General features: G+C 31.3%; 1 protein-coding gene across 2 annotated transcripts in view; it reads right to left on the bottom strand.

Moving 5' to 3' along the window:
- Positions 1 to 3,851: 3,851 nt before the first annotated feature.
- Positions 3,852 to 25,693, bottom strand: part of LOC122270427 (uncharacterized) — a 43,024-nt gene continuing 21,182 nt past the window's right edge. The window contains exons 1-8 of one of the 2 annotated variants that reach the window (XM_043047731.2): positions 20,069 to 20,187; positions 15,912 to 17,182; positions 12,310 to 12,414; positions 9,458 to 9,684; positions 8,353 to 8,517; positions 6,781 to 7,001; positions 5,465 to 5,608; positions 3,863 to 4,171 (exon numbers count right to left, since the gene is read on the bottom strand). In XM_043047731.2, coding sequence (XP_042903665.2) covers positions 4,162 to 4,171; positions 5,465 to 5,608; positions 6,781 to 7,001; positions 8,353 to 8,517; positions 9,458 to 9,684; positions 12,310 to 12,414; positions 15,912 to 17,124 — 2,085 coding nt within the window. In that variant the 5' untranslated portion in view covers positions 17,125 to 17,182; positions 20,069 to 20,187 and the 3' untranslated portion in view covers positions 3,863 to 4,161. Of the gene's footprint in view, positions 4,172 to 5,464; positions 5,609 to 6,780; positions 7,002 to 8,352; positions 8,518 to 9,457; positions 9,685 to 12,309; positions 12,415 to 15,911; positions 17,183 to 20,068; positions 20,188 to 25,693 lie in introns of those variants that run through there. The other variant, XM_071179552.1, reaches the window with a different exon arrangement.

Here is a 25,693-nt window from a genome sequence, read left to right on the forward strand (position 1 = left end):
AAAGTTGATATTTAAATTTTAATCCTCATCTAGAAAAATTAGCAGTACACGATAGTAATGAACAATGTTCAGGGTTAATGTTCAGAGTTAGTTCAGAGCTATGTTCAGAGTTATAATGTAGTGTTCAGAGTTAGACTGAATAAAGATAGCATTAGTTTAAATAGTATTGTGGTTCTGCGTGAACTGATTTATAAACATGCACTGTATATAATTTTTCGGAAAAGTATTTATTATACTTTCAGTTTATTACATATTTTCACGTATATTGATGCACTTGTTCAACGTATTTTGTTTCTGATATAGTAATATTATTTTAATAGTACTTATTTACAAACTACTATTATAAGGAGAAAAATAATAAAAATATTAATCAAATTAAATTAATAAAGTAACATTTCTTTCTAATTCCATTGCAAATAGAATACAGCAAGAAAAATGTCTTAATATTTATTATTTTATTTTTATCAACAAACACAATGCGTTTTAAATTTATATTTAAAAAGCTTGACTTTATCCCTACCTTTTTTCTGTAATCACACAAATGAAAAAAAATAATAATTTATTAATTGTTGAAGTAATATTTTAAATTTTACAACATTTGTATCTTTTAAAATATAACTTCAGTTTTGTTTCATAAATATGTCAAATAAATATCTCTTTATGACTTTTTTAGAAACATTTTAAAAAAATCAAAAGCTAATATTTTATTTTAAATTATGTGCTTCCTGAAAATTAATTGCATATCAGTTGTTTGTAAATAAATTAATACTTTATGTTTTGATCAAACATAACTCTCTTATTGTGTCCAAATAATTGCTATAATTAATTTTAAGATTAATACTGTTTGTAAATTTGCATGTATAAATGTTCGTCTTGTCTATGTCAGTATTAAGATCTCAGTCAATGTGATAATATTGTAGCGACTTATAATTTTGTAAGCCGCACATATAATATCAACACCTTTACGCCAATTTTGAACCATTTACTCAAGATGTTAGCTCAAGTTTTCACTCTCTACTTAATAGTTAATTGCACTGAGAAAAAAATATGGTTAAAATTACTAGAATATGGTAAAATTTACCGTGTTTTTGGCTCTATGGAAATACCAAAAGAACTCAGTAATTTTTAACGAAGTGCTTTGGTAATGATTTTGGTAAAATTAACAATAAAATATGGTATTACTTGATAAAAAAACAAACCTCATTCGCTTCAAGAATGTAAAAATTGAAAATAATAGTATGCCAAAATTATGCCCCCCCCCCTAGTCTCATCAGCTCATCTTGATGCCCTGGAATCTTGTTTTATTCATATGAATATTGATTCCCTTGTTAACGACATTAGTTCTTCACAACATCTCCATAGCTCATGGAAATGCATTTTACCCTGATTTTTCCCTCTCGGCCACTGTGGTTTTTCTTGTTCTGTTTTTCTCTCTCAGCTAGTATGATTTTTCCAGTTTTGTTTTTTTATTTTTCCATTTTTTGGTAGCAGTTTTACGTTTTATATTTCAAATCACTTTTCTTCTCTTTTACGTCTTACAAGAAAAAAACAGATTGTTAATTCCGATTTACATTTTTCCAATCAATTAATATCTCCGCAGTTTCTAGGGGTCTGTGGGGACCCTTCAGTTTCTAGGGATTATTTATTAAAATAATCCCTAGAAAATATGTCTTTATAATTTAAGACAATATGCAGAAAAATTTTGTAATTTTATAATGATACCTTAGAGCATGACATAACCATTTATTTCGTAAAAATTTACTTTACCGTTTCGTATTTTTTAGGAAAGGTGTAATAATAAGAACTATAATTTTAAAAACCAGAATTTCCAGAAAATCGTTATCAAATAAACGGAAAAATTACAAATGAACACTTTAAATAATGCATATTTTGATTTTATTAAGCAGAATTATGGTTTTCTTTACCAAGAATGACATTACCATACAGTACGTTAATTTTACCAGATTTTTTTTCTCCGTGTGCTGGCCCTTTGTTGTAGCATTCAGAAACATCTTAACGATATATGTTTCAAAAGTCAATTCCATTTCTATGTTCATGATGCTATCCATTTAATTTTAAATTTAATTAAAGTTTCGAATTTTAAAAAGCTAAACTTAAACCTTATGAAATGTTAGTTGTGAGTAAGGTATTGTTTCAGCGACTTTTGCGGTTAAGTCTTTAAGTCTCCACCACTATAAGTCTTTATGTTTAAATTTTTTCAAAAAAATTACACTGTTTTGAATCGTAAAATAAAGTAACTTTTTCTCTTATTTAAAGTTTTAATTTATTTCTAAATTATAAAGTAAATTAAAGCCACTTACTAATTAGGCCTATTATTTTCAACTGATTTACTTGTATTAATTTGTATAATATTTTTTTTAATGTTTGATTTAACACGCGTTTACTTTGTAGGTTTTTAATTTAACAATTTAAATTAATATATTAAATCGGGCAATAATTTTGGTTCAGTGAAAAGAAATATTATTCCTGAAAATAAAACTTTTAAACTGATTTTTTAATGTTAATTTCTTCAGAAATTAGAAAAGCAGCAAATTTTTGGGGCCTTAAGGTGTTTGTGTTGAAAAACATTTCTCAAATGTACGAGTACGTTAGCTAAACGTGTTATTTGCAAATGTTGTTTTCTAGCATATACATATCATTAAGTTGATAATCTCTTATAAAAGCTGATTAGCTTTGTAAACACTTTAACTTTGTTTTAAGTGATAAAAACATGGTTCTATTTCTTTGTGATAAATTTCTTTTATTATACTAAGCGTTTCGGTATAAAAACATATCATTACTTTGATATTGATTATGTTGTATAACAGCTGCCTGTATTTAAAATCATTAAGTAATAATTGTGTTACATTGTGTGTTGTTTTAAGTGAATAAAGTTTGAATTTTGTTCAAGGTTTATGTTTCATTGTCTGCATATTAAACATTTAAGCAACATATTGTACGCGTCATTTAACGGAACTGACAATGAAAGTGAAAATACTGCCGGGAGTGATACTTAATAAATTATGTTAGTAAGTACTACTAGTATTGCGGTAATGAGTAATAAAGTACCATGCTAATAAGTTTATTAAAAGTTAGGAAAGTTTATTAAGTGTCAGTGCATGGAACTATAAATACTGCCGAGAAAAAGTTTAATTATGTTAGGAGGCACTTCTGGCAGTGTAATAATAAGTAATAAGTATCGTGGTGATAAGTGAAAACTTTCAAGAAATATATCGAAAGTGTCACTCAATGGAACTATAAATAATGCCGAGAAAAATGTTTAATTGAGTTAGGAGGCACTTCTGGCAGTATGATAATAAGTAATCAGTACCGTGGAAATAAGTGAAAACTTTTAAGAAATATATCGAAAGTGTCACTCAGTAGAACTGAAATGGAACTCACTGGAACTATAAATACTGCCGAGAAAAATATTTAATTAACAATGTTAGTAGGTATTACTGGAAGTGTAATAATAATTACAGTGATAATAAGTTAAACCTTTTAAAGAAATATATCTTAAGTGTTACTCAATGGAACTGAAAATACTGTCGGGGATGATAATTGATTGTGTTAGCAGGTACTAATGGTATTTTGATAATAAGTAATAAGATCAGATAATAATAATAAGTATCTAATAGATACTCTGTTAATGAATTGAGAATCACTGGCGTCCTAAATAGTATGATAATTTCGAGTCCGGGAAACGGGAAAGTAAATAAATTGAGAGATTTTAATTTTAAACATTTAATTGTGAATAATAATTATAATAGCAAAACCTTAACGTAATACTTGCAGATAATATTATTAAAATATATTATTGAAATATATTTCAGAGAAAGGATAAATAAATAACCTTTGAACCTTTTTATTAATTTTATATTTATGACAAGCAGGAATAATGTCTTCCATGTTTATTAATATCATGTGATTTTTCTTTCGTCTGATTAAAATGTTTCAAGAATGATCAAAAATTCAACCAGACAAATCAATTTTTACATTAGAGAACGACACACTATGTACAAAACATATGGAATAAAAACGTCAAAATAAATTGAATATAAAAGTCTTCTTAAAGTAATACAGACAAACGTGTAAGTATTCATAAACAAAATTTTGATGTCTTTTCCTTACAGATGTTTTTGTTCGGCTCGTTCCGTTGATTCACTCCAATCTGTAAAAAAAATGTAAATAAAATAATGCACATTAAATATTCTAGGAACTATCTTACATAAAATAATGTGTATGCTACTGATAAATGGTTATCAGTATGTGTAGATGACGAAATGCACTAAATAATATTTCATTTCAGGTACTTACTGCAACATTCAGTTCGAAGCAGCTACGTTAATATAACTAAATGTTAAAAAATAAATAAGTACAATTCAAAAATAGGACATTTTAAACAAAATCATATATTTTCTAATAAATAAATCATATTTTTTTTTAGATTTCCTTAGATGAAACACAAAAATAGAATTTTTTTACACGAAGTCATATATTTTGTTTTAAATAAATCATATTTTTGTAGATTTCGTTACATGAAATACAAAAAATATGATCCAGCAAAAATAAAAAAATTTATACAAAATCATATATTTTGTTATAAATAAGTCATACTTCCTTGTAAAACAAATAAAAACAGGTCACAAGTAGGACATTTTAAGCACAATCATATATTTTGTTAGAAATAAATCATATTTTTGTTGATTTCGTTATATGAAATACAAAAAGTGTGATCCAGCGAAAATAGAATTTTTTTATACAAAATCATATATTTTGTTATAAATAAATCATCTTTCTCTGTAAAACAAATAGAAACAGCTCACAACTAGGACATTTTAAACAAAATTATATATTTTGTTATAAATAAATCATATTTTTGTTGATTTCGTTGCATGAAATACAAAAAGTATGATCCAGCAAAAATAGAATTTTTTTATACAAAATCATATATTATGCTATATATAAATCATATTTCTTTGTATTTGATCATATGAAATGCAAAAAATACGATTTAGCGAAAGTAGTATATTTTATACAAAAACATGTAATTTGTAAAAAGTAAATAATATTTTTTGTATTTCGTAATAATAACAAAGAATTATAAAAAAATACAGTTGGATAAAAATAGTATATTTTATGCAAAATCAAATATTTTGTAATAAATAAATCATACTTCTCTTTATTTCATCACATGAAATACAAAAAAACAATGTAATCAACAAAAATAGTACTTTTTTACACAAAATCATAAACTTTGTATAAAAAGTACTACTTTTGATAGACCGTATTTTTTGTATCGAAGAGCTATTCTTACTAGTTCGGCTGCAATAAACGATATTCCAAGCAACCAAGCATTGCAGATGACCCTGTTGTTATTCAACGCTAAGCTCTATAACTGATGACGGCCAATGCAGGGAACAGTATTTAAAATATAAGAAACATAAAGAAAATTACAACTCACTTAAATTGAATATCATCCTTAGTTAGAGCGATTCCCATCTGGGCAAATTTAAGTCGAATTACAACATCTGTAAAGGGCATTCTCGAGGCATTCGATATGAATATCAGGAAGGTTTTAAATTCAGAAAATGTGAGACCCTTATACCTGCAAACAATATTAGATTCCTGTGAAATACTCATGAGAATCATGGAATCATTAGAATCATACAATCAAAGTTGTGATAAGTGTTGGTAGCCATTGAGTCAAGGGAGAAAATTATTTAAAATTTGATGTAACCTCATTATACTTTGTAATAAAATTGTCCATCGTTTTTCTTATCTTACCAGTGAGACAAAAACTCTATATTTCGGAAGTTCTAAACTGAAGTAAAAGCGTTTATAAATTTTCCATAAAAATTTCTCTTTTCAGAACGGTTTTAAGAACATAAATACGATACAACGTTTACTTCAAATTACAATCATTTTCAATTTTACTTCAAAATTACGACTGAGTTAACAAAATTCGATGGTTCTGTTCTTTGTGACTTGGGAATGTTCTCTGGCCAGTTGAGTAAAAAAAAATATTTAGTAATATCAGTTACGTCATGTAAACGTAATACAGAGAAAATTGCATCTGACGTCATTCTGTAGCAACTTATAACTAAAACTTTTAGTCGATGGTCAGAGAATTGGCCTGTATTCAATTCCAATAATCTTAAAATTATAACTATTATCTAGGAAAGAGATAACAAATTTTAGAAACAATAAAAAAAAATTATGCGTGTGGTATTTAGGCTGATTTTTTTGAAGCACTTCCACCAAATGAAATAATAAAAATTTTATTGAATAATCTACTTTTTATTACTTTTGCGAATTTGTAAGAGGTATTCATAAAAGTTTAGAGAAGTTAATTTGTTCATCAAATCAACAACTTCTGTGTTAATAATGAAAATGGCACAAAATGTCAATATAAAATAAAGTTAAAGTTTTGGAAAATGAAGCGCGTTTATCATGTAATTTCTAAAGATTTTAAAAAAATTAATGGCTACATTGGTAAGTTTCGTAACCAATGAAAACTTTGGCACGAAGACTGAGAATCATTTTTAAATTTCAATAATTTCCATCCATGTGGAAAAAATTGTTCCAATTAGGCTATGATTTAAAAACAAAATTAATAGTTTTCTGAATATTTAAAGTATTTGAGTTTAAAATAAAATTTTCTTCAAGTTTGAAGTTTTTTTATCGTGTCTTTTTTTCGGCCTTTTTGTTTTTTCTTATTCCTTATTATCCTGACATTTATTATCACGTGGTCAGGGAATTAATGACAAAGAAACTTACCTGGTTCCTCCTGCAGCATAGAAGCAAAACCCTGTTTGAATCAAGGTGAGGTTCATATAATCTAAAATTCCCACCATTTCTAACCATTTATCTGCATCCGCTAATATTATTCGATTCTTGTTCAATTCATCACTCTTTGTAAATTCATGGAACATGTCCTTCAGATCTTCATTCCAGGTTTCTTCTAAGGTAACCCCTTTTTCTTTGTCTCGCAGATCACCCTACATCAATAACATAAAGATAATTAATTCAAGCATTCAGCAATCCTTCAGCAGACTCACAGCAGCTGTAGCAGTTGGGAACCATAAGAGGTGAAATGTAAATAGAACGCACACGTCACAATAATTTTTCTTCTCGTAATGAGACCACGTCATTTGAGGGTGAAACAAGAGAGAAATTTTCTACCTTCCATTTCTTATTGTTATTTCAATAGAAGAAGATCAATGCAGGAATTTCAAAGTCAACATTCAAAGTTAAAATATGATGGTTTACTGTGCTGCATTTGGTTGTAAGCTATGAATTTGTTAAAGGAGAAGCTTATACTCTTCATAAGTATAATCACTTTTGGAATTTCAAATTTCAATTGTTTTAATAACTATGTAAAGGATCTTTTATCTTATACTTCTTTTCCTTAATCATCATATGAATCAAAATTATTCCATTTCATTCCTTCTAGAATCATAATTTATTCTTTGAAAGCTATCGTATTAGCAAATATAAACGAATAAAAACACAACTTAACCATAAAGTAATGATTATGTAGAATTAACAATTATAAAAACATAATTTTTTTTAAAATTTTAGTGACAAAATATAGATGGTGAAATTTTGGCGTTTATTTACTTGCCTTCTTCGTTTATTTATATTACATTTATTTGTACTCTATGCCATTAAAATAATAAATATTTTAATATTTTTTTAAATATCAGGAACTTGCATTGAATTAATTTAGTTTATAAAATACATTTGTTTAGAGAAGATTATTAAAAAACTATTCGATAAATAAAGCAAAGTATTTTAGCACTTAACTTAAAGTTCTTTGATGAAATCGTCAGAATTTTTTTTACATTAAAACCGACTGCTCTTTTAAAATTGCAATAATACATAAAAAGAGAATACAATCGGTTGCCCTTTTTTTTGGCATGCGAATTGCACCATATTCGTCACAAACTTAAAAGAAAAAAACCATTAATAACAAAATTTACACAGCTTTAATGAACAAATAAAGAGAAAAAATGGTCCCATATGATGAAGAACAAAATGCTCTTTCATCAAGGCTTGACATCTGGCTTCAACTCGACGACTACGAAAGTAAAACGGAATGAACTGAGCTCTGATTTGCCATTCCACCCACTGTAATCTCCAGATCTGGTCCCTAAAGGCTATTACCTGTTCTTGAATTTCAGAATAATATTCCAGATTTTAAACTGTATCACTCCTAAAGGAAATTCTATTGATGAATTCAGTCGAATTTAGTTAAATTAATAATAATAAGAGGAATTTTTAACAGCTATAGTCTTGGGACATTTTGATGTATGAGATAAAGGAGGGGGGAAATGCTTCAGTACTGACCTGTTTACGATATTCAACTTCCGTTTCAGGCAATTTCTTTTTCAGCGCTTGAAGTTTTCTTCTCGAGATCCTTGGATGTTTTCTGTGTCCAAATATACCGAATCTGGATCTGGATGTCGAAATATCATACCAAGGTCTTTGCTGGCTATCCATACCAAATGCTACCTATATATCAGAATAATAAGAAAGTTAATTTAGTGAACTCGGAAAAAAAACATTGGGCAAAACTTCCGAGTCTGTTAATTAAGTCCACGTGGTATAGGATTCACATAACATTTTTCAAATCGTTGCACAAGATGCTTTTCTTTGTTGTCCTGTATAAGTTACCTTTGCTTGCTGTTCCATAATAATTATCGTCTGAAATAATTTTTTGCGTTATTCCAAAATAATTATTGAGCATACTTTTATCAGTTATTTTATTCTGAGGCTCTTTTGTGCGCTGACCTGTAATATATGTCCTAAATTTTTATGCACTGCCCATGAAACATTTAGTTACGACCTGTTTTCTGAGTCTAATTTGAAAACAAGTGAACATAAAAGCAGGAACAAAAAAACTTAACGAAAAGTTTTTTCTCTGAGAAAACTGTACAACAAAGTTTAATGCAAAAACATGTCTGTGAAACATTCTAAAAATAGGTTCTAGAGGGAACGTGTCCACTCCTAAATCCAATATCTTGATCGCATTGTTTGCTTAATTGGGGCAATGGCACTTTTTCCCCATTATTCATTCATTAATTCATAACTCATCGGAGGTGATCGGAGGTGAATCATCACATTTTTCTATTCTGAAGTCAATCAGATTCAGTATTTAAGCGTGACGTTGCTTACAGGCCTAATCAAATCTTTAAATCAAAACTTATCCAATTAAATCTGATTAAAATCACATGGTTAGGCATAATCACTTCACTTCTTTACGGATTGCAAGCACCCAATTTTAGCAATGTCAAGATACGCGTAACATAGAAAGAAATAATTACATTTAGGCTCACACAAAACTATAAAATTGCCAAATTTGATGATTTTAAGCATATTATTTTTTTAAGTGATACCAACCTAGTCAACAATGCATCAACAGCTATCGTAATATAAAACTTATCTTACTCGCCTTTTCTGGTTCTTCAGCTGTTGCTTCAATTCTTGTCCAGTAATCAGTACCAATTATATAAGGGCCCACCCATGACTCCCTTCTCTGATGAAGGGCAGTAACTGATTCACCTGGTAATTCGATTAGACTTCCAGGACGCCACTCTGTAGTTAGATTCATCATGCTGGGAGCAGTCATCTTTGCATCTGGTGCTGGACTCAGCTTAGGACCAGGCACTGTGGGCATATCTAGTAAAAATAAATAATAATGATGACATATATTCTGCCTGAGTTTAAACCATTATGCTCAGTCATGAAAAGTAGTCTCTATATGAACAATTAACCCAATAATCAAACATGCAGGTCACAGGAAATGAAACAACATACCTAGGTGAAGGCTGAAACTGAGCTAATATTTTATTTACAGAAAAGAGCAGGGGTCGAAAAAACTCAAAAATTTTACCCGTCCCCGAGGACGGCTTGTCCAACAATGTACCCGTCCTCCTTTGAAACTAACTCGTAGCTTCTAAATATATAAAAATATAATTTTCTCTTATTTATTACAAACATTTATATAAATTGCACAATNTTTTTTTTTGTAAGTTTTTTTTTTTTTGTCCCTTTCAACCGCTGCAGTACGGGATACAGAGAAAACATCCATTCCACCATGCGCAGTATGTTGCTGTATTCCTAGATTAGAGGGTCATTTCTGAAGTGAGGCGCTAGACTCTTGTAAGATAACAAAAATTGAAAATGTATCACCAACATTAACGGGAAAATGGCCGTCCGCGCGGACGTCGGATTCGAGAAATTCGTTGTCCTCGGGGAATTTTCAACCGCCGAGGACGGGCGGACGGGTGGTTTTTCGAGCCCTGGAAAAGAGATTATATTTATTACAACACTACTTCCATAAACACTAGCATTTGTGCTGCCATCTATGGATTAAATGTTAAACTAACGCATTTAATAATATATGAAAAATATGGATTATATATTTTTTAATATCAGTTTGATGTTTATTTCTATTCGCCACCAAGCCTACCTTTTTGAATCCTCTTTTTCTTTTGCTGAGAGGTCACGTGCGCGCACTTAGAGTCTACACTGTTCTCCGAATGCCCTCTGACGGGAGCGGGACGGGGTTAAGCTTTGATTTATTTCTGTTACCTCCCACTTTAACTTTAAAAAAGTACTGTACTTTGACTTCAGTTTCAAATGTAAATACAGTCGTATCGCAATCTAACGTTCCCGAATCTTTCATCTTCTCGTATGTATCGTCTTATTTTAACTGTCCCGTCACAAAAGCTGTTCTCATTATGTCATATCCGGTTAGATCGCAAACTAGCCTTTATCGTTCAAAGATTCTATTGACATTTTCGAAAAATATTGAAGCTAGTTCGCTTTCAGAAGAAAAACAGTAAGTCATGATTATAATGATGATGAAGAAAATTTGGATTTTTTTTCACAGCGAGGGGAAAACGCCTCAAACATCACATTTGATGTTCTAGCATCAGTTGATGAAAACGTTGAAACTTGCGATGTTGTTGGTTCAAAGAAATGATAGCAGAAACTGAAGAAGTACAGCAACGTGATAAAGATGGAGACGATGGAGTTAGGTAACTAGGTCTCGAAGACTTTGAGATAATGAGATACTTTCTATATTCATAGGAACTTATAGGAAATTTACAGGAATCTGTTACAAACGTCAAAAAATAATTTCTTGCGCTAGGAAGAAAGGATCATGTGCAAACCAAAATTTACAAGTAAATATATTGTATTCCTCCTTCTTTTGCATCGTCAAAATTTTTGCATTAAGTACATAACTTATTATTATTATTTTGATAAATTACATAATTTATAATTTATGTAATTAATTGTTATTAATTATTTTTTAAACTGATTTTTAAATTATTTATTTTCAAATACATTACTTCTTTATTATTTTTTATGCATTTAGTCGTTGTTCATTATTTTAATTTGACCCGCTTTCATCGTTTTTCCGTATCTATCGTTCGTAATGACATCAGTTCCTTGAGAAATGATTTATTCGGGGTTCTACTACATATTTATATTATTTGTATATTATGTTATAGAAAAGATCTTGTTTCCATAGTTTCTCTGAAATAAATCCCACGAATGAAACACTTCTGTTAATTGTTATTAATTATTTTTTAAACTGATTATTAAATCATTTACTTCCAAATCCATTACTTCTTTATTATTTTTTATGCATTTAGTCATTGTTTATTATTTTAATTTGACCCGCTTTCGTCGTTTTCCCGTATCTATCGTTCGTAATGACATCAGTTCCTTGAGAAATGATAGATTCGGGGTTCTACTATTTACGTATATTATTTGTATATTATGCTGACCGGTTTGTGTAGGGGACAGGGAACTGTCATTGCATCAGAAAAGTCCTGGGTTCGAATACCAGGCAAGGCATGGATGTTTCTTTCTCTCTCTGTGTGTTCTATGCCCTTTCTTCTTTGTGTGTGAATGTGACCCGCCCTATAAACGGGTTGTGGTTGTGTGAATGGCGTGGCAGAAGTCGAATTCCTTCGAATTCCTGCCCATAGATGGCGCCACTGAAAAACAGGAACAATCGCACCCCCACTGTCTAAAATAGGCACACGGCAAAAAAAAAATTGTATATTATGTCATAGAAAAGAACTTGTTTCCATAGTTTCCCTGAAATAAAAACTTTTGTTACCGTTTTTATTTTTTGAAAAAAGTACCACTAGACTCTGATGAGTTTGAACGTTTTTACCCATCGGAGTACATATGCAATAATTAAACGAGAAATAGAAAAAAAAATAGTTTCTAAAATGGAGAAGAAGAAAAAATGAAAAAAGTTTTGCTCTTTAGCTAACAACTTACCTGTTATAGGAACGGCTGTCTTGGATTTTAAATTCATGACTGTAGCTTTTGATTTTAGCATCGAAGATTTGGCTAAAGCGAGATGATCCGACTTTTTTCGCACTCCTAAAAATAAACCATAAGAAGTATTTTTATATATAACTTATTTTAATCTATAACTTATAATTATGTATAATTGTGTATTTTAATCTATAACTTATAATTATGTATGTATAAAAATGCCGTATTAGTTTGTTTGTTTTTTTAGCAACTGAGAAACCCAAGTAGCACAGGGATATTGTAACAGCTTTAGTCTACATCGACCAACATTGTCAATATTGGCGAAAATCGACATTGTGTGTACGATATTGTACGATTCCCGTCGATTTCACATTAAAAGTCTGTTTGTAAAACTTTTCATTTTTAACTTTATTGTGTTCTTAAATCAAAATTAATCATTTAAAAAACAAAAAATGACGTCAAATTATTATAATTCCAAAAAATAAATTTAAAATATACATTTAGTAGCATTTGTAAATGCTGAGAGATATCGATCGACGTTCCCCAACATTTTTACAATATCGAACAATATTGTTTCGCGATATTGAATATACGTTATAAAAGGGGTACATTTTTATATAGTATGTGGTGATGGGTTCGCCGCTCATCATAAAATCAAGTTTATTTCATATTGTTATCTGTTTGTCTTTAATTAATTGTGTTTTTACTTATTTTTGAAGTGAACTGAAATAAGAGTTCTGACGTCATATTCTTAGAATTGTATAAATACCCAGATAAATATCAGCACGCACTTGACAGCCTGTCAGTATTTTCTCCCATCACCTGCCGTGATGATGTTTTTGTAATTCAAACCAACTTGTATATAAATGTAAATAAATTATGTTCAATAAAATATTAGTTTCTCGAAGGAGCTATCTTCGTATACTTCAAGTACATTGTTTCGCTATGATATTGTTCAATGTTCAAAGCTAAGTTTTTACGATATCGTTTTTGTGAATCGTGCTACTTGGGAAACAAAAGAAAGGGAAAAGATTTTTTTTTCCCTTTTTCCAAAATTTTTCAATGAAGACATATATTTTTAGAGAGGAAAATTACTTTTAAACTTTCAGTTTGTGAAATAATGTGATAAAATAATTTTCCCATCTAAAGGAATCGCAGGGTCCAAAGCAGAATCGTATAACATGCGCCATGCACGAATCTTTCAACTTCTATTGGATACCTACGAGTGACGTCATGGTAGGTAAATTGTGGCGTCGCTTACAGGTATCTGATTAAGCATTATATAAACTGCATGATTAGGCCTAATCATTTTATTTCTCCTCGAGTTGCAAGTTCAGAATTGTGTTTTCCAAGAAAATGCATTTCTGAGGCATTGCATATCTGAAGTATCTCCTTAATGATGCCTCAATCAAAATTATTAATCTTCTTTAATGTTGTTATAATGTTATTATAGATAATCTAATTTCCTTTGAGGCAGCACAAGATTTTTAAGATATTGCTGTTTTTCTCTAATCTTATTAGCTACAAGTGCTCACTTTTTTATCACTTGTTTGATTTATCGATGTATAACCAAAGCTACATGTAAGCTGTCCGCTATGTAATGCTGTTATTTATTTTTGGAATCAATTAATACACTCCATACTCCTTTCAGGAAGAATCAGATATTCGATCGAAATGGGTTAAAGGTAGAGCAGAACTCTTTACTTATGGCAACACTTCGTATGCTTTCACCATTAGCGTGCGGAGAGGCATGGGAGAGGAAGATCATCAGTTTCTCTCCTGATTTTCAAATGGATAAAAAAAAACTTTTACGTTAGGAAACTATATGAAACAGAAAACTACACTAAACGTAGTTCTACAAGAAAACATCGTGAAAATTTTAAAAAAAATATTTGTGAGAATTAAATACAAAAAATATTAAACAATTGGAAAATATCGTAGTACATTCCTATACAACTGAAAAGAGGAGGTTTTCTACCCAGATGGCTTCGAGCGCTGCGATCGCGAATGCTAAAACCTTTACTTTTAACCCTTTGCTTATCAAAATATCAGTGAAAAATACATTTATTTGTATTTGAGAATGATATTGACACCCTAAGAAATAAAATAAAAAACTAATATGTTGGTGGTGCTCCGTAATGACCACCCTTAAAATGTGTGACATTTCAGACTCAAGAAACTATGCACGTTGGTGCCTACAAATTGATATTTAAGTAAGAAAGAAAAAAGAGTTTTTAAGATCTGACATATCACAATGGTCAGTAAGAGCAAAGGAGGTATTGAAATATTCTAAAACACGTTTAATTGAGGATGAAGTTTAAAAATAGTGCTTAGCAAAGGACAAGTGCATTCCTGTTTCACTGACTAGAAAAAATGGTTTTGGGGTTTTTTTTTAATCGCTCCTTTTCTCTTTCCGATGTCAGTAATATAATCGGCCAAAGCTTGTAAACTGTTATTTTTCTCATAGGGCTCTTGATGAACGACACCTAATGTGCCTAATTCTCATACTCCATTTTTTCTGTTCGTTTTTCATATATGAATTTACCACTGTATTGAATTAACCTGTATAAGGCAAATTCCATATACAAGGGGATTCAGTAAAGTGATTCCAAACTTGAAGGGGATCTAGAGCACATCATAATGATTGAGAATCGCAACTCATGGCTGTAAATGTCATTGTATGCTAGGGGAGCCTTCCGATTATGAACTTACTGTTCATGAGCGTTTAAAACGGTAATTTTCATTTACCTAACTAATATTATATTTTCTAATGATTATATTTTATTTTATTTTGTAACCATCGTTGAACAGCAGACCCAATTTTTTTGGGTTAACGGCTACTAATGTTCAACTCCGTAGCCTCGTAATTTTGAACACAATCAAGAAGACAAGGGAACTCCTGGATCAAGTAATGGGAGAAATTTTGCCTTCGTGGCTGACTTTTTTAAAGGCACTAACCTGCATTTGCGTTACATGAAGAGGAAAACGACGAAAACCTCCCATGGTCAGCCTGATGGCAAGGGGACTCTAACCCATTATCCGTTTTCCACTGATTATATTTTACGTCAGCACTGTGGTCGGTGCAAGTAGGATGCGGAATTTGTATCAACCAGCCATCGCTGCGATTCGAACCCGGCTCACCTCATTGGAAAGCAAACACTCTATCCCCTGAGCCATTACGACTCTCTATGGATTATAGCCAAAAATTGCATTAAAAAATTTCCGGCTTAAATTGTGTTAAATTCTGTTATTCATTGATTTAGCGATTCACTTGCGAAGCTCGCCATTTCGGTTGGCAAATTACGATAAAATAGTTATTTCCGACTTTACTTAAATGCAATTTGCAATTACAATTATTAGGAAACATAAACTTGGCACAAAATTAAGATAACTTAATTAATAAATTCAGCTGTTCAAATGCGCATGAACAGTCAGTTCGTAATAGGGAAGCACCCCTAGCAGCATCTGATAATGTGTTGCTAAGTAATTCTCAATTATCATGATGTACCGTACCTCCCGTCAAAATTTGTAATCGCTGTTCTGAACTACCCTGTGTATCTAAAAAGATCTTTCATAACAAAATGCGTTATCATATAACTTACCTGTTGTTTGATCTTCAGATATGGATTTTAAATTCTTGACTGTGGATCTTGATTTTAGCATTAGAGATTTGGCTAAAGTAAGATTTACCGACTTTTTGGGTCTGTAAAAATAAGCTTTTAATTCCTTATCTGTTTCTTCTATAATTCTCCTTCTTTCTTCTAAGTCTGCCTTATGCACAGGTACTTTTTGGGGAATTTCATCCATATGTTCTTTCATGACGTCCAGCAAAAGTTGGGCAATGAATCCCTTTTCACCAATGGCTAATTGATCTTCTGTTACTTGGTGAGTACCATGAATTACTTTTCCTTCGCTTGATAATTGAGGTAATAAAGCTGAATGCCTTTTGTAGACATAGGTATCGATTTCCTCTTTTGTTGGAGTTTTGTCTGGTAATTGGTTGAGAAACGTAACGGAACGTTTCAGAAGACTTTTGTCAGTTAATTTTTTTTCCAGTTTCGAACTGGGCACCGCTGACTGACTCACGGATGCTAATGAAGTATCTTGGTCAGATTCAGAAATTTTCTCAACAGAATCGCTTGGCCTTTTCCTTAGTATACTTTTCAGTGATTCTGAAAATGGTTCCTTCTTAAAGTATTTTTTTTCCGAAGGATCTTTATCTTCTTTTTCGTCGAAGACCTGTTTTAAGACGATGGGTCCTTCATCTTCACTCCTTACATCCTCGTAAATTTTAGTTTTATCCTTCTTTGGAAGAATGTAAGAGGTCGAAATCTTCTTTCCACTCACCATGGCTTGAGGGAACTTCTTGAATGTTTGTTCGAACACTTCTTTGGAAGTGATTGGGGGTGTTTCTTCTGATTCCTTCTCTTTGGCCTCTGATTTCGTTTTCCTAAACCCTAATCGTTCAAGGTCTTCAAGTCCTTTTCTTTCACTTACTGGATCACTCTTTGAATCCGAAACAGCTTTCGACTTGCTGATTTGCTCACTTATATGACTGCGTATTTCTTTTTGTTCTTTATCAACTTCAATTTCAGACTCTCCCGTTATGCTACTGTCGACTTCAGGCTCAGCACTCAGATCACTGTCTATTTGAGCACTCGAACTTCCATGTTGACTGCTTCGTTGGGATACCATTGATATTCTATCTATTGCTCTTTGAAAAATATTTTTGGAACTCCCTGTTGTTGCTTGAGATTCTTCCGGCTCTTCTGAGCTTTGGGTAGACGCACTTTCATTATGATCCATGTGGGTCATGTCTTTTATGATAATGTCGATTGAACCATTTAATAGAAGGAAAAGTTGTGTTCCATATCTATATAGAAAAGATAAACATTAAAGTTGTAACTTGTGAGCACAGTGAGTTAAAAAAAATATATCACTCTGCGTAATTTTTTATAAGAATCGAACTTTAACGTATTAAAAAATAATATACTATTAATACTCCAAATTTTTAATTGTGTTAACTATCGTGTTAACTAACATTGAAGTTACGGAATCAATTACAAAAGTTACTTTCTCGGAGGAGGCATATTTTTTTTCTTGAAGGATTGAATTTTCGATTATCAAAAAATAGCGCATTTAAGACCTTCTATTATATATACCTCTGATAAATGTAACGAATGTATAATTATATTAACCCTTGGTGTACTAAAGTAAGGGTAGTTGTCTAATTAGTAAGTTTCGTTACCTTTATTTGTTGTTTAAAACGACTCAGAGGGCGCGAAACGTTCAGTAAAATTAAATAGATCTGCGCAAGAAAATGTAAAAAGTTTATGAGTAAACAACATGTTCTTCATAAGTTGTATTGTGTCTTGATTATCAAAAAGATGAGCAGCGAAACTGAAAGCAGTATCAGTTCTTGACTGAAGTTTTTCTTAAAAGATGCGTTTGTTTTCTTAATTATTTGTATACTCAAGTTTTTGTGTCGATATTAGGAAAAATACATATGCCCTTTTTACTAAATATTTATTGTTGAAATTTTACCACTAACTTAACTTTGAATCATTTTTCAGTCCATGACATTACTTATAAGCATGGGATCAATTAGATCCACCTCCGCCATTGTAATATTATTTTCAGCTTATAACTCCTTCGTTTAAAATTTAAAAATAAAACGTTCAGTCAATAATTATATTAATGAAATATTTCGTTTGCTCTAAAGCTAATCGGAAAGCATTCTGAAATAGAATACAGTAGAGCGCCGATTATCCGAACCCTTATTATCCGAGGGTTCAATTATCCGAACTATTTCCAAATTCCCTTTTTTTTTTTTTTAAAGTTTAGAATATTCTTTAACTCATCGACATTTTTTCTACATTTAGAAGAATAAATAATATCCACTGCATATGAAGACCATATTTAATTTACAACCTTTTTGATGATGCATGATGATAGTGGATGCCTGGAATTTAGTAAAAACATCGACTCTTAGAAAATTTTGGAATAAAATTCTTAACAGAAAAACAAGCGGAATTGAAGTTTCTGAACCAGTAGATCTTCCGGAAAAGATGTTAGGTTATACAACAGAAGAAATAGAAGACTGGTGTCGAGACACTGAAAACGACCCAGATTTCAAATTTGAAATGATAATGAAATTGTAGCTGAAATTTTGAAAGAAAATCGGAACTCCACATACGAAGAGGTAGAAGTAGGTGATCAAGTTCAAGATAGTGGACCTTCTCATATAGAAGCATGCAATTCATTAGATATTGCAATGAATTGACTAGAACGTCAAAATGATGTTGATCCAGTTCAGTTGATTTATTTAAAAAGAATAAGGGATGTCGCTGCACAAAATAGAGCATCTTCTTTGAAACAAAAGTCTTTGCTGGATTTCTTTTGCAATGGAAAATAAAGAAAAATTTGGTAAAATCAGTAATTGACAAAAAATTATAAAAAGCTGAAATGTGATTTAAAAATATTCAAAAGGAAATAAAAAAATAAAAAATATTTTAAAATTGAAAAAAAAAATTTTAAACACTAAGCTACTTTAGATATTACTACCAGTCCTAAGTTTGAAAAAAGTGTGAAGGGAAGTTAGTGCATAAATAATAATCATTTAAACTAGATTTTAAACAACTTTCCAACTATCCGAACATTTCATTATTCGAACCACGTTCGGTCCCGAGCAGTTCGGATAATCGGCCCTCTACTACTAAAATCTAAACAGTTTACACAGTTTTAAGTATATATATATATATATATTAAAAATATTAAAATAATTTATTAACTTATTGCAAAACATTCAATTTTGAAGATATATCGACGAAAAGAGCAAAACGAAATATTCGCCAAATGAATCCACATAACTTAAAAAATATTATCGAACAATACAGACTGGCTGCAGATTATATTCTACAATTTTACATCACATTCAGAATTATTATTTTTTTTAATAACAAATGTAGAGGAAATCGCTTGCAGGAAAAAATAGAGAATAAGTAAAAATTTAAGATAAAACGAATGATTATAATATTTTTCTGTCCCAATTTATAAAAAATAAGAAATAGTTTTACCGTTTTTATACCGAAAAAAAAGTTTATTTTTCAGGTTATAGCTTTATTTGTCTGCAAGCTACTTATGATTAAGTTTGAAGAATTTCGTTGGAAGTAACTATAAATAAGCACAGAACAGAACACCATAAATTACAATTATGTTAATTTGCAGATTTTATTTTAATACTATCGTATGACATTTCTAATTTCATTATTGAGCTAAATACGATCATCTGTTTCTTTTCTTTTTGGTCAAAGTTAAAGTATGATTATATAAAATTCACATTATATTTAAACAACATAAAGTTTTTATGAATACCTTTATTATATTTAATGTTTGTAAATTATTCTAAATACTTGGTAGACTGAGCTTAATTTTGACAATAATGATCTCACTCTTGCTGCGTTGAGGTGGCAGACAAATTTGAGCTTCTGAAGACAGTGCAGTAGATTGACTGCGTAAATTCTGCTACCGGGGTTATAGAATGAGCAAAGACGTAAATAATTCTTTGGGGGGCGCAAAAATTACCACATCATCTACCTATTACCACAGCATCGAATAACTATTACCACAATGCTAGTAATGCATATTAGCACAATTAATTAAACGTAACTCGGGCCATAGATTTGGTAATTGTCCTAGGACAAGAAACGAAAATAAAGCATTTCGACTTTAAAAATAATTTGAAAACATCATTACTTACCTTTCTGTTTAAATCTGCATTTTGCTGTTTTGTTTACAACACAATGTTGCCAACAACACAGTAAGGTTGTAAAATAAATTACTCAATAAAATTTCACACCATTTCACACAGAAAAACACCTACATAAAAGGAAAATCAGAAGGGAAATAAAGAAATATTGCGTCGTCATTAGCATGAAATTAATATTTCAATGCTGCACTATTATTACATTTTCGATTTCGCTTAATAGTAAAAATTGAAGGATTAAGATTAAAATGGTAATTATTTTTAACTTTTAGCATTTTTTAACAAACTTTTAATTATTCAAAATATTGCGTTGTAAATACAACATTTCATGATAACGACTTTCTGACTAGCTAGAAAGCTGAATTTTAATTGGAAGGTAAGAAAAAAAGTGTTGAAGGAGGTAGATAGATGGAAATTAAATAAAAACAGAAGTTAAAGTAAATCAAATTAAATCACAATAAGAAATAAATCAAAAAAATTTGAAACGATAAGAAGTGCAAATAAATAAGGAAAACTTGTCATCAAACCATGTAATCCAACAAAAGTATTTTTTTTAATATTCCTTGTTTTTGCAAAAGCTAAATTGACATGGAATATGAAGTAAAAACGTTCAACAATATATATATACATGTATATATATACATATATGTGTATGTATGTATGTATGTATGTATGTATGTATGTATGTATGTATGTATGTATGTATGTATGTATGTATGTATGTATGTATGTATGTATGTATGTATGTATGTATGTATGAATGAATGAATGAATGAATGAATGAATGAATGAATGTACGTACGTACGTACGTACGTCTGTCTGTCTGTCTGTCTGTATGTATGTATGTATGTATGTATGTATGTATGTATGTATGTATGTATGTATGTATGTATGTATGTATGTATGTATGCCCAGAAGATTGGCTATGACTCCATTAGTTTTCTGGCCTTCCAATATCTCTGAACATTACAATTTAAAAACACAAGTGCAGAACATGAGTCAAGATGAGTAGCATCAAAAATATGATGCTGTCCACACAAAGGACGAAAAGAAGAGTCACAAAGGCCAAACCGATACAAATACGCGGTAAAAGAGTCATGGCCTGTTCAGAAAAAAAATAACAATTTTATGCAATTGTTCAAATATTAAAATGCACGTCAGAAACACGATAATAAGCAAGAATCTTACATCAAGTATCAAAAGCAGTCTGAATTTCCAAGAGGGCTCTAACAAATTGCGAGGAAAAGCTGGCGAAGATGAGGCAACCGAAAACGTAGTTTGGGTGTCGCTTCCGGTATACCAAAAGATCCTGAACATGCCGAAATACGATATGAACAGTGTTGACTGAAAAATGTGGGCACGAAACCTGGTCTAAACTCTGACGCTATAAGTTTTGGGGGCTATAACGCATTTCTCCCATTTTGCCAGCTAATATCTGAATGATCTATGTTTCTGGGGCGATAGAATGGCCTTTCCATATATCTATTCTATTCGTCAGATCTGTGGCTCATTAATTTTTTTTTTTTTGGGGGGGGGGGCTTACGAGTACTAATGTTCAACTCCGTAGCTTTGTAATTTTGAACCCAAACCAGACAACAAGGAAACGCCGTGATCAGGCATTGGGAGAAATTTGCCATCTTGGAGGACTTTTGGATAGAACTAACCTGCATTTGCGTTACATGGAATGGAAAACCACGAGAACCCTCCACGGTTAGCATGACGGCAAGTTGACTCTAACCCAAGATCCGTCCACCACTTAGTATATTTCATATTAGCACTGTGGTCGGTGCAAACCGAATGCGGAATTCGTATCGACCAGCCATTGCCGGGATCGAACCCGGTTCACCTCATTGGAAAGCAAACGCTCTATCATCTGAGCCATCGGGGCTCATAAAATTTTCCGTCGAGGCGGAGGAAAATTTTATGAGCCGCAATGGCTCAGGGTATCAAAGGCTGTAAGTTTTTTTTTTTCCGCCCCATACTGCCACACGTAACTACATTCTTGCAGCTTNATGTATGTATGTATGTATGTATGTATGTATGTATGTATGTATGTATGTATGTATGTATGTATGTATGTATGTATGTATGTATAATGAATAAACAAAACAGCAGAAAGCAATACAATGAATAAATTGAAATAAAAAATTGATTGGCTATGACGCCATTAGTTTTCTGGCCTTCCAATATCTCTGCACATTGCAATTTAAAAACACAAATGCAGAACGCGAGTCAAGAAGAGTAGCATCAAAAATTTGATGCTGTCCCCACAAAGGACAAAAAGGAGAATCACAAAACCCAAACCGATATAAATACGCGGGCAAACAGTCATGGCCTGTTCAGAAAAAGAAGAAAAAAATTTATGCATTTTTTCAAATATTAAAATGCACTTCAGAAACACGATAATAAACGATAAAGAACGATATCAAAAGCAGCCCGAATTTCCAAGAGGGCTCTAACAAATTGCGAGGAAAAGCTGGCGAAGATGAGGCAACCGAAAACGTAGTTTGGGTGCCGTTTCCGGTATAAAAAAAAAGAATCCTGGACGTGCCGAAATACGATATGAACTGTGTTGACTGAAAAATGTGGGCACGAAACCTGGACTAAACGCTGTCGTTATAAGTGTTGGGGCTATAACGCATTTCTCTCATTTTGCCCGCCAATATTTGAATGATCTATGCTTCCGGGACGATAGAATGGCCTTTCGATGTTTATTCTATTCGTCAGATCTAAAGCTCATTAAATTTTTTGGGGGGTTTCATGAAAATCTCAGTGCGTCGAAGCTTTGAGCAATCATATAATGAATTTTGTGACATATTTCATACAGCGCAATTCATCCAGTAGACGTCCACATAATCCATTAGGCGTTGTGGATCAAATATCGACATCTACTAGACGCTTTCCTGTAGTTTGATTATGGATAGCATACAAAGCTTAAGAGCAGACACCTTATAGATTACTACGGTAGATGTAATGTGGATAAAACACACAGTGAATCTTAGGAGACGTCACCGAAACAACTATAAAAAATGTCTTCTATAATGTCTCGCGTAGTCAAAAATTTGACGAAGGATTGAAGTGAAATAAGTAGATTGATGAATTAAGACATTTAATAAATACTATTACGACGTATTAATATATATTTACAATTTATAAGCAGGAACCGGGCTAGTAGGGTGTTGGACGCATGTCCGAGTTGTCACAAGTCCAATCTCTGCCGGCTGATGACTCCCCGTGTACAAAATGGTGACTGGTGCATGCTAAATCTATCTGAGTAACAAAGTCGTCCAAGTTCCCTTAACAAATCAGTACCTCTGAGGGTAATAGATTGGAGATTGATCGTGCTCTGATTCAGGACAATATTACTATCTGTGGATGGATGGATGGTGTGTGGATGCGTCCTCCCAGGTAAAATGGGAAGTGACATGTGTGCGTTGTCTTCGAAACATCCTCATCGGCCTTAGACCGTCGCTAAAATCCCATTGCATAAGAATAGACATACTCTCCTACAATTTGTACATAATGCGTTTTAGTTAAATTTGTCATCAAATATTTATGATATGTATATAGTACAAAAACAAAAGAAAAAAAAAGAAAGGCAATTCTAAAATTAAGAATATAAGTTGAGGTCAGTAATTGTAACCTTTTTTTTCTTGGTTCGCATAAACAATCTTACTTTAGTTTACTCACTTTAGTTCCTTTTGCTAAGCTTCAATGTTGAGAGTAGGTTATTATACTACTAAATTCAAGTATTTTTTTCAAATTTTAATGTGGTAAATGAGTAAATTACAATTATAATTTATATGAGAAGCATCATTTGTGTTAATATGCCATTTTATTTAGTTATTTTCACAAGACTACATTTTTTAAGTGTGTATCGTCTGTTCGCCTATTTGTCATTAAGTTTTTTGATTAACTCTTGATATTCTGATTCGATGTCTAGCTAATTTTGGAACATCTGGCGTCCGCGACAGGAAGGGTTGTTAAATCTGAGATCGAGTAAGTCTATAGAGTTTTTAAAACGATTTATTCGTGAGTGAAAATTTGTTCTTTAGTCAAAATATGGCTTCTGAAAATATTGACGAGTTAAAGAAAGCTTGAACACAATAAGATTATTCTCGAAAGCTCGCAATGATTTTGATGAAGAAATTGTCAAATTTAAACAGTGATGACAAGTTATTTAAACTTAAACTCATTGAACAAAAAGCGAGCTTATTGATAGACACTGAAAAGAAAATCAAAGGCAATCTTAATGCTAGAGAAGTTGATGAAGCAACATGCGAGGCTGAATTTGATAAATCGGAAACATTTATCAATTGTTGGCGTCTTTTAGAACAGAAACTCATACAATTTGCAAGTTCTGAGAAAGAAGATTCTGTATTTGGTGAGAATGTTTTGTCAAGAACTATGCTGTCACGTTATCCTAAAATTCAACTTCCAGTTTTTATTGGAGGTATCAGAAATCGGTAAGATTTTTGGGAACAATTTCCAAAAATATATAAAAATTCAAAAATTATGTAATTATGATAAATTTTTGCATCTATCACAGGTTATATTTGAAAGAAAGTATTGCTGAGAAGTTGATTGAAAGTTTACCTCCAGGGGGAGATAGCTATAAAAAAAGCTTTAGGCCAACTTAGAAGTAGAATTGGAAGATAGGAACTGTGGGGTCAAGTTCATAAGAGAAATCTACTTTCTCTTGTCTTTAAAAAAATATTGCAATCAAAGAAAATCGCCAATTGTATGATTTATTAAAGACTAAATTACGTACATTGAAGATCTTTGGCCTTAACCAAAAATTAATATGCATCAATGTTGTTCCCCATGATAATGAGAGAAAAAAAATCTGAGAAAGTTCACGTCAATTACGCTATTTTTTATAATAAAATATTTTATGTTCCATCCAGTTTTGTAATGAATAATATTTAGAGATAAAATTTAAATGTTAACATAAAAATACTTTTATGTTAATATTATTAAGTAAAAGAAAATTGGTGATTTAAAAAAAATTTAAATGCTAATTACCACTTATACGAACTTCGAACGCATGAGCATCTTTGGCATAAGGATACATTTCTATTCCAATGTAGGGATATGTCTATATGTATGTCTTTTGCAATCCCAACCCAAGCCCATGTAAGGGCCATTCATACTTCAGACGAAAGTTTCGCATACACTAAGATGCGAGCGAAAAACCGATTGGTGAAATATATTTAAAAAAGAAAAATTCGCCGATCAAATTCTCACTCGAGTCTTCAAACATATGGATGGTGTTTTCTACACTAGGGAACGCTGCAAGCTCGGGACTGCCTAAATTTCCGGGTTACTGTTTCAGTTGCATTTTAAAGCTATTTGGCATCATTGTGTATTGTGTTTTGAGATTCTTGCAAACAATGTATTTGATTACTTATTACTTATGTTTACAATGCTAACAATACTTGTGTTTACCATACTAAAAGTGTTAACACTAACGTAAGATGGTGCACAGCTGACAACACGAGCAAACAGTAATAAACAAATGGAAAGAGGCCAAATCAAGACTGCCAAAAAAGCGAGTTATTCAAAATCTAGCAGCCATGTCACCTTTTTTAATAATAAATAACAAAATAACTAAAACA

The sequence above is a fragment of the Parasteatoda tepidariorum genome, chromosome 4 (assembly GCF_043381705.1).
Source record: "Parasteatoda tepidariorum isolate YZ-2023 chromosome 4, CAS_Ptep_4.0, whole genome shotgun sequence".
Lineage (NCBI taxonomy): Eukaryota > Metazoa > Arthropoda > Arachnida > Araneae > Theridiidae > Parasteatoda > Parasteatoda tepidariorum.